The sequence below is a fragment of the Coenobita brevimanus genome, chromosome 87 (genome assembly GCF_032717465.1).
Source record: "Coenobita brevimanus isolate Jiangsu-jjx chromosome 87, ASM3271746v2, whole genome shotgun sequence".
NCBI lineage: Eukaryota > Metazoa > Arthropoda > Malacostraca > Decapoda > Coenobitidae > Coenobita > Coenobita brevimanus.
In genome coordinates, this window is record NC_137040.1 from 11,873,285 (window position 1) to 11,883,555 (window position 10,271).

At 40.0% G+C, this 10,271-nt stretch overlaps 1 protein-coding gene across 2 annotated transcripts in view; it reads left to right on the top strand.

The window, feature by feature from the left end:
• The window catches only part of LOC145411058 (WD repeat-containing protein 36), a 35,110-nt gene extending 25,095 nt beyond the window's left edge, over positions 1-10,015 (top strand). The window contains exons 1-2 of one of the 2 annotated variants that reach the window (XM_080281136.1): positions 293-364; positions 6,002-10,015. In XM_080281136.1, the coding sequence (XP_080137262.1) occupies positions 6,088-8,781 (2,694 nt within the window). In that variant the 5' untranslated portion in view covers positions 293-364; positions 6,002-6,087 and the 3' untranslated portion in view covers positions 8,782-10,015. Of the gene's footprint in view, positions 1-292; positions 365-6,001 lie in introns of those variants that run through there. The other variant, XM_080281135.1, reaches the window with a different exon arrangement.
• The last annotated feature ends 256 nt before the right edge of the window (positions 10,016-10,271 follow it).

Below are 10,271 nucleotides of genomic sequence, written 5' to 3' on the forward strand. Positions count from 1 at the left end.
CTTTTGACAAAATATCAGTTTAAGTTTTATCAGCAATGGTAAATTTCAGTTACAGTATATCAGTTATTTGTGGATGGGCTGTATGGTCTTCTAAAAGTTTGTCAGTTTTTGACCTTTTATGGAGAAAAGTGCTTTGCTGAACTGTACTGACATTACAGTTAGCATTTTCAGTATAATGAAACTATTCCCAGTACAGTACAGTACAATGACATAATGATATTGTCTTAATTCTCCTTCCAGCAGTAAAACTTAAATGGAGACAAACAAGACCTCTCTCTTCAGAACTCAGTTCGTACGTTAAATGGCTTGTGGAATCCACGTCAGCCAAGTTCATCCTGATGACTCAAATATCTTGATATGAGAGGTAAGAATAACCAACCTGTAGTGTGAAGGTAGTCTTCTTGGTCTTCCTCTCAATATTATACCAATATGGTAATTTTTGTCTCTGGCACTGGGTCATTATACACATTGTCATATTTGTTCTCCAGTATGTTTGCAGTATTCATTATTTTGGTCATCCAGTGATCAAATCTTTGCCTAAGCTTTTTTTTTTTTTTTTACTGTACAAGAATTTTTTGCTTTATTAATGAAACCATAGTTTCATCATAGTGCCTGTTTTTAATATGAGTTTGTTTAATTTTCTGTTTGTCCATCAGTGACTGGTCTGTCACTCATGGCCATATGATTTCAGTGAAGTTTGCTTTGTTAGTTTACCTCTCTCTCGCTCATTAAAATCTCAGTCCTCCAAAATCCTCATACCATTAGTTCTTTAACTCCTTCCTTCTTTGTAAGGGTCCTTATGATTATACAGTTAGCCATGTGTCATCTGTCAAACCGAATTCCCTCCTCTTCAGTTTACCAATATATATACTGTACTCACAGTTTCTCTCTCTCTCTCTCTCTCTCATATATTAATGTTTATATGATGTGGTAGGTAGTGGCACTCACATCCACTCACTCGATGTAGTGCTGCTCTCAGGTGTCTGCCCTTTCCTTTCCTCCATCCTTCTTTCCCTCCATCCTCTTCTGTCTTTCTTTCCTTCATTCTTTCCTCTTCCTTCTGCCTGTGGATGACTTTACACTGAGTTATAAGACAAATTGTTTTCTGTACACCAGGAAACCATTTACTATGCCGGATGGTAATCATATACCGGTAACCAAATTATGGCGCCTGGTGGTTTAGTGGGTAATTACGGTGCTCCAGTTGGATTGAGCCAGTGAAGGTTTATATCCAAGGGATGGTTGGGGTTTATTGTTCAAATAATGCCATTCAGGGATGAGTTAGGCTGGTCACTCTCATCTTCTGTGTCAGCACCAACTTACATAGCCCTGAGCTCTTACGCTTCTCATGGGGCAACACAGGATTAGATGATGTACGTATGTATGTTTAACAATTTCGTGGTGCTTAGGTATTGTAAATAAAGTTTGAAACCGCTTGCTCCAAGTTCTGATATGAAATGTGGAACAGTGAAATAAATAAATAACAAAGTGCTGTAGACACAATAACAGTCAACACAACTGAGGCAGGCAGCGGCTGGTATGGGAGGTGGGTCGCCTTAGGTTAAGGAACACTAGCAGTGACCGATAATAGCACAGCCCATGAGTTGTAAACAAAAGCAGGCATCTGGAAATCCCATACATAGATGGCCTCACTTGGCACTCAGTTTCTCCTGTGCAATTGAGTGATATGTGTTCTTGAATAATTAAGGGAGAAATTAAATGCTCGTGTTATTGACAGATCGTTGCATCCCTCTGTCCTAAATTGCAACACTACTGTATATCTGGAGAGTAGTAAGCAGGAGGGAAGGGGAGTTTATTGAACACAAGGCATTGATTGCTTTATGTGTGTGGGTGACTGTGAGATCATTGCTTAATGGTATAGGAGAATGTTGTAGTATTGAGGAAAAAAGTGCAAAAGAGATAGGTATACCATGGTTGAGGATAACAAGAGGAAGCATATGTTACAAGGAAAGTAGAAAGGCTTTTTGGAGAGAAAAGAGAGTGGTGTATAGGAGGGAAGTGGTGAGACAGTTATATAATTTGGAGCAGGTGGAAGATGTGCAAGATGTGAGCAAAGAGTTTACAGGGGAAATTTGTGCAGCGTATGAGATGTTGTGTGGATCAGGAGAGGAGGTAGGGGAGTAAAGGGAAAGAATGATGAGGTGAGACAGTGAAATGAACTGTGAAAGAGAAAGGGAAGGTATATATAGGTATCTGTGGTAGTGGTTGGATTGGAAAGAGGGGTTATGAGGGTGTGAAGAGATGACAGAAAGTGTTGTACAGTACAATATGTTGAGGAGATGAATGAAAAGATTATTAGTAGAGAGAGAGAGACAGAGAGAGATGAACACTGAACAAGCCTGAATTTGAAGTGGAAGGAATATTAGAAACAGTTTTGGAAGGAGGCTAAGAAAGTAGAAGGTGATGGGAGGTAGTAGAGGGGTGAAATATAAAAATGTCAGACTGCTTGTTGAGAAGAGAAAGTGAGCAGATGGAGAGAGCATTTTACTGAGTGTTTTCAAATGGATGGCTAGGAGGAGAGAGGAAAGAAAGGTGGATGGGATCAGCAGGACTGAAGTGTGTGATGCACTGCCAAAAGTCAGGATTAGGAAAGCATTGGTACTGATGGCATGTATGGTGAAATATTGAAATATAGGGCAGATGCAGTACCTGAAGGGATCTGGGGAAAGTGCAGATTATCCTGAGAGAATAAGAGAGTGTACCTGAAGGGATCTGGAGAAAGTGCAGATTATCCTGAGAGAACAGTGGAGTGCCAGAGGACTGTAAGTCAGGTTTAATAGTTACAATGTACAAGGGAAAATTGGAGTGCTGTATGTTTTAATTATAGGATATCATAGTGGGAAAGATATATTGTAGGATAGTCATTGACAGACTGAGGGAGAGAACTAAGGGAATGGTAGGAGAGAGACAAGGGGTAAAGAAAAGGGAAGTGGTGTGTAAACCACATCTTCTTTCAGAGTTTAGTAATAGAAACTGTTTAAAGAAGGGAAATATGTTGTATGCTGCCTTCATGGATCTGGAGAAGGCGTATAACAGAGCAGACAGACAAGAAATATGGAAGGCAGTAAGAATAGTTGTATGGAGGTGAGGGAAGATTGTTAAATGCTGTTAAGGTGTATGTATGAAGGTCCTGTGTGGAAAGTGAAATGAGTGAGTTCTTTCATTTGCATGTCAAATTGAAGTAGGGATGATTCATGTCTTCATCATTGTTCAGTGTATGTATGTGGATGATGTCATAAAAGAAATACACTCGACCCTCGATTTGGCGGAACCCTATTTTCCGGATTTCGGATTTCCTGGACATGGGCTGAGGCTGGACAATATTATCAAATGTCGGACAAATGCCCATAAAAGTCCGGGATTCTCACAAAAGTCTGGCCATTATTCTCTCATATAAAACTATAAGCAGTCTGCTGCACAACACAGTATAATTTTAGCAAGGTTTTGACTCGATAAAGGCCATTTGTAACACACACACGAAGATATTTTCATACTGTACATGAAACACATCTTGGCCACCAACCTGCTTCATGCCACCAGTTCCTAACTCATGGCATTATCCCATTTGCCTCTTACCTTTCTCAAATGCCACTATAAATAGTTTATTGCATAACACAGTAAAATTTAAGGAAGGCTTGGTCACAGTAAAATTTATAAGTAATAAAAAAATCCATCCATCCATCCATCCATCCATCATCCAATCCTACGTTGCCCCATGAGGAGCGTAGGAGCCCGGGGCTAGGCAGTTGGTCCTGACATTTAAGATGAGAGTGACCAGCCTCACTCATCCCTGAGTGGCATTACGTGAGCAATAAACCCCAACCACCCCTTGGATATAACCTTCACCGGTTCAATCCGACTGGAGCACAATAATTACCCACTAAACCACCAGGCGCCAAAATTTGGTTATCTGGTTACCACCCAGCATAGTAAATGGTTTCCTGGTGTACAGGAAACCATTTGGCTTGTCATTCAGTGTAGAGTTACCCACAGGCAGAAGGAAGAGGAAAGAATGAATGAATGAAAGACATAAGAGGGAGTGTAAAGTCACCCGCAGGCAGAAAGACTAGGAAAGAATGAAGGAAAGAAAGACATAAGAAGATGGAAGGAAAGAAGGATGGAGGAGAGGACAGGGCAGACACCCGAGAGCAGCACTACACTGAGTGAGTGGATGGTGATATATATTTTTTTTCTTACAGCCAAAGTCAATGGGATCCATTCCTACTCACTTAGCTCACCTGACTCGGTGCAACTAAATACTGAATCGGAACTTTTCACGGGAAAATCTTTTAATTTTTTTTGCCACAGTGGCTCATACACACCTAATTATCTGAAATCCACTTAAAAAATTGTACTTAATATAACTTAATTTAAAAATTAGGTTTCAGAGCTAAAATGCACCAATGTTAGCAGATATTTCTTCTTCTAATCGTTAGCAAGCCTTGACAGACTTCTATTTTGCATAAATATTTTGAGTACAAAAAAATTTATCTGCATCGTAAATCGACGTTTATACAAAACAAAAGTCCGTCAAGGCGAGTTGTTAGGCTAGAGGCAAAACGCTTCTGCTGACTAAGGTACTTTCACTCTGAATCCTGATTTTCTATTAATAATTAAATTGAGCACAAATTTTTGGCTGAATTTCAAATAATTAGATGTGCAAACCTACATGGTGATAAAGATTAAAATATTTTCCAATTAAAATTGCAGATTCGGTCCAGGATCGAGATCACATTCGATGATTGCGTGTTTGTATCTTGGTCAGCTGATTAGTGGTTAGCTCACCTTGTGGTGTTCCATTCCTTGTTCATTTTCCTCCTTTTCCTCAGCTTCCTGAGCTTCTATCTTACCCTCCCATTCTCGTCAACAACTGTCTAAACAGCCATTCTAAGGGCTGTAGCTAGCAAAATACTGCTATTGTATCAGTTATTATTATTGTTATTGTGTCAGTGTTACTAGTTTATGTACTGTGTACAGTATGTTAGTTACGTTGGTTTAGGTAGCCTCCATTCCAGATTGCTCTAGAATATTGGAATAATTTTTGGACAATATTGGAGAATTTGGACAAAGTGTGGTAATAATCCGGGGAATGGTATGTGGGACTGGACTTTTGCAGTTCCCAGCGAGATTGTTGTATGCTGAGTGGGAGCTGTAAGGCTTGTAAGTGAGTTTGGAAGTGTGTAAGAAAAAAATTGAAAGTGAATGTAATAAAGAGTCATTGTATGGTTTTTGAGAGGAATGAAGTTAAAGAGTGCTTAATGAGGTTGAATGGTCAGGAAACAGAGAATGTCAGCACCCTCATGTACATAGGCAGTGTGATGAACAAGGACAGGAGTTTAGAGGGTGAAGTGCAATGAAGGATGCAGCACAGGAGGAGGATTGCTTGTACCAATATTGATGGTGGTAATTAGTTTAAGCATGGAAGTCATTGCAATAAGTACTATACTGTAATTCTTACACTAACATATGGAAGTGAAGTTTGGACATCATTGGAAGAACACATCAGTAGTGAGAGGAGTGAAAATGGATTACAGTATTTAAAAGGACAAGCAAATGAGGTGGTTCACAAGTGTTTTGATGTTGATGTGGATGTGCTAAATAGTATTAGGGGATGTACCCAGAGATATTTTGTCCATATAGAGTAAATGGAGAGTGAGAGATTGGCCTAGAGAGCGTATTTGAGTGAGGTGTAAGTGAGTCGGAGACTGAGGATGAGTTGGAAAGGGTTGGGAGGCCAAAGATGAAATGGAGGAATGGGATGGAGAGAGATAGTAGTAAGAGTGGTATGGGGTGGAGGAAGGGTTGCATAATTACAGAGGAGAGGGTGATGAGGTGATTTGTTCAGCTATCCCCTCTGAGATTAAGGTATCTGGTTATAGATTCGTAGATAGATAGATTGACATCTTATGTTCTGAGCTTTTGTGAATTATCATTAATCCACCCTCTTGTTTTGTCATTTTGTTCTTATATTCTTTTCTAGGTCACTGTTCTGCTACTGCAACACTTTGAAGCCAAGAACAAGATCATCATTTTCAGAGCTTTCTCCCTTCATGTCCTTACGTGAAGATGTTGGAAGGAAGTAAAATATTTACTCCTTACAGAGCTTTGGGCTTGATAAGCACCAAAATCCCACTTAAAGTGCGATATATTAAACGACGAAAAGAAAACCTGATTGTTACAGTTGTTGGGAACTCATTCCATACTTATGGTGCTTCCAAGTTTCGCCTCTTGAGTGTAAGTAATCCACACGAAGACAATATTATTGCCTTGTCCTGTGATACGTTTCATATATATACAGTTTGCAACAACACTATTTATGCCTGGAAACGTGGAACAGATGTGAGGCACAAATATGTCGGGCATAAGGCCAATGTACACCTCTTGTTGCCATTTGGGCCTCACTTGATAGCAGTAGACAGGAAAAACATGTTATGTGTTTGGGATATCAGAACAGAATCCTTGTACATGGAAATGGAATTCCAAACCAAATCTTTTGAAATTTCAGCACTTGTTCATCCAGCTACTTACCTCAACAAGATATTGCTTGGCAGTAAGCAGGGCAAAATGCAACTGTGGAATTTGAACACATGCAAGTTGCTGTATACATTCAATGGCTGGGAATCAAGTGTATGCATTATGCAGCAAGCACCAGCACCTGATGTAATTGCAGTAGGACTTGGCAGTGGAAGAATTGTTCTTCATAACATAAAGTATGATGAAACTGTTGTAGAATTCAAGCAGGACTGGGGCAAAGTAACTGGAATAGGGTTCAGAACAGATGGATTCCCAGTAATGGTAACAGGAAGTGAAGTTGGTCACATAGCAATATGGGATCTTCAAGAGAGAAGATTACTATCTCAGCTTCGAGATGCCCACAGTGGACCTGTGTGTGGGTTAGAATGCTTTACTAATGAGCCTCTTATGGTCACATCATCATCAGATAATTCTCTCAAGATGTGGATATTTGATATGCCTGATGGAGGAGCAAGGCTTTTGAAGAGACAAGACGGACACTCAAAATCCCCATTACATGTAAGGTTTCATGGAAGCTTGGGAAATACCCTTCTAACTGCTGGTGAAGATTCTTCAATGAGATTGTTTTCAACAGCAACTGATGTACTGAATCAAAGTTTTGGACATGCTTCATACAACAGAAAAGCTTCCAAGAAGCAGAAAGTAATTCATGATAAAAGGAGAATGCCTGCTATAACACAGTTCACCTCAGAGACGGCACAGGAGAAGGCATGGGATAATGTTGCTGCTGTTCATCGTGGAACTGCTTTAGTAACAACTTGGTCTGTTGAAGCACAAAGGATGGGAGACCATAAACTGATTCATGAACGATTCAGAGATAAAGCTTACCGTGGTTCAGTTGCAACTTGCTTAGACCTAACAGTGTGTGGCAACTTTGTGATCATTGGCTATGATTCAGGCCATATAGATAAATTTAATATTCAGTCAGGCATTCATAGGGGAACTTATGGAAAACCAGTTGCCCATGATAAAGGAGTGCGAGATCTTGTAACAGATGGACTTAATCAGTACGTTGTGTCAGGAGGGGATGATGGAGAGCTGAAATGGTGGAGAATGAAAGATTGCTCATGTATCACAGAACTTAAACTAGATGAGGCCATCTCAAAAATGTTCCTGCATAAAGACTCTGGACTATTAGCTATTGCCCTTGAAGACTGGAGTGTAACAATGGTGGATGTTGATACAAAGACTCATGTAAGAAAATTCTATGGTCATCATAATCAGGTAACTGACATTGCATTCAGCTCAGACTCCAGATGGCTTATTTCTTCATCTCTGGATAAGACCATTAGAACTTGGGACATTCCTTCCAGTTTTTGTGTGGATTGTTTTTCAGTACCTATTCCATGTACCTCTCTTGCCATGTCACCTGTTGGGGACTTCTTAGCAACCACACATTCTGATCATCTTGGAGTGTACCTTTGGTCCAATCAGGCTTGCTTTCGCCATCTTTCCCTGCGGCCTCTGCCTGATGACCATCAGGTACAGACCATGGCTCTTCCTTCTGTTGGACCTACTGTGATGCAGTTAGCAGAAGAGGAAGAAGACTCAGATGAAACTCTACAAAAGGAAGAGGAAGATGATGTTGAGGAATATAAGTCTCCACAACAGATATCTGAAGAGCTTGTCACCCTGGCCATGTTACCTACTTCAAGATGGTTGAATCTCCTGAGTCTTGATGTCATCAGGAAGAGGAACAAGCCTATAGAACCACCAAAAGTTCCTAAATCGGCTCCATTTTTCCTACCCACAGTGCCTGGTTTGGAGTTTAAGTTTGCACCAGCTGAGGAGGACAAGAAAGAGGATAAGTCTAAAGTGAGGTCCATCACATCTTTTGAGGTGCTAACAGACTTTGGAAAGAAGTTGAAGTCAGGAGAATTTGAGAGTGCTCTGAAACTGCTAATGAACCAGGGCCCATCAGGAGTGGAAGTAGAAATCCGAGGCCTTGATCCAGATGTTGGTGGATCAGAGGATGTAATGATGAAATTTTTGGAAATGATCAAATGGGCCTTGAGCAAACAGTGTAACTATGAGGCTGTACAGGGATATCTAGGATTGTTTCTAAAGCTGCATGCTGAATTTATAATAAATAATTCTGATTTACATGAAATTTGTGAGGAGTTATCATTTGTTGTTGAAAAATCTTGGCATAATATACGAGATACTATGGATCAGACTCTCTGTCTTGTGTCATATTTTAAGAATGCTGCTCTAATTGATTACTAAAGGACTGGTACATAAAATCCTCAGTTACGACAGTGCAGCCACGTGTGCTTGGGAACTGCTGTTATAAGGAAAAATTGCTGTAAGCCAAGGTTACATATCAACTTAAGTGGTTATACAAAATTTAAGAGAAGTCATAGTGTCCATGAAACTAAACTGCTAAAGTATATATGAATATTAAGAGATATACCAGTACTGTACTGACAGTAACCAAACTATCAAAATATTTGGAACTATTAAGACATTTACCAGTACAGACAGTGTGTTAAAAGAGAATTATGTATTCATATTTATATTAGTGGGAGCTTTTTATGCTATAGATATGCACAACATTTTGATCACCCTGTAAATAACAAGCTGTATGTTTCTGTAAATGACATTGACAGAGCTCTCCTTGAGTGCTAAAGGATCTCTGTATGCAGCATGTGTTAGGAATGTAATGCTGAATGGAATTGAGACCTAGGCAGTAAAGGAAGAGGTTAAATGTAGACAAATGTACAGAAATAACAGTAATTAGGTGGATGTGTATTGCATCCTTGAATGCAAGGCCTGGGGGGGCTAGGTTCATGATTGAAGAGCCAAGAGGAAAGATGGGACTGGAGTGTATTGGTGTTGTGATGAAGAGGGATAAATTTTTTGTGGTTTGGGCATATGGAGATGATGGGGGGATGACAGTTGGGTGCAGAAAATGAAAAGTATGAACGTTGGGATGGGACTGGAGTGTATTGGTGTTTTGATGAAGAGGCATAGATTGATGTGGTTTGGGCATGTGAAGAGGATGGGGGATGACCGTTGGGTGAAGAAAGTGAGATGTGTGAACGTCGGGGGTAGGGTTGCAAGAGGCAGACCGAAAAACACCTGGGACGAGGTCATGAAGTTTGGCCTCAAGGGTAAGGAACTGAATAGGGAGGCTGCCCGAGATTGAGCAGCGTGGAGAGCCGCCATTAGGTGACCAATGCCGACACATGCATGCATATTTGAGGCTTTATAAATGAAACACTAAGCAAAACTAAATTAATTCCTAACTAGACAAAATGCTATGGTGTTAAAGTGTAATGTTAGATTGTAAGTTAAGAATTTATGCTTAGAAAAGATATTTTTTTTGTGCAAATAATTATGCAGCACTGATACCATTATTCTCGTTGTTTATATATTACAGGTAGTATATTGTGTAGCTGGGGTAGTTGTATTTGACGGAAAACTGTCATTTCACCATATCAGATGCTAATCTGTTGTAGGAAATGGATAATAAAATATGTTGCTAGTTATGAAGAAATTTTAAGGAAATGATGTACCTGTATACATGTAGTATTACTTTATCATCATCATCATCATCATCCTGCCTCTTCCCCACCCTCCCCCTGAAGGGCAGGGTGAGGTAGGTTGCGGAAAGCCAGGAAAAGAAAAGAATATGACAGTCAGTGAACTAATCCACAGCATGCCCAATGAAATGGGCTGCACATGCATTCATTCATAATTCAAGCTCCCACAAT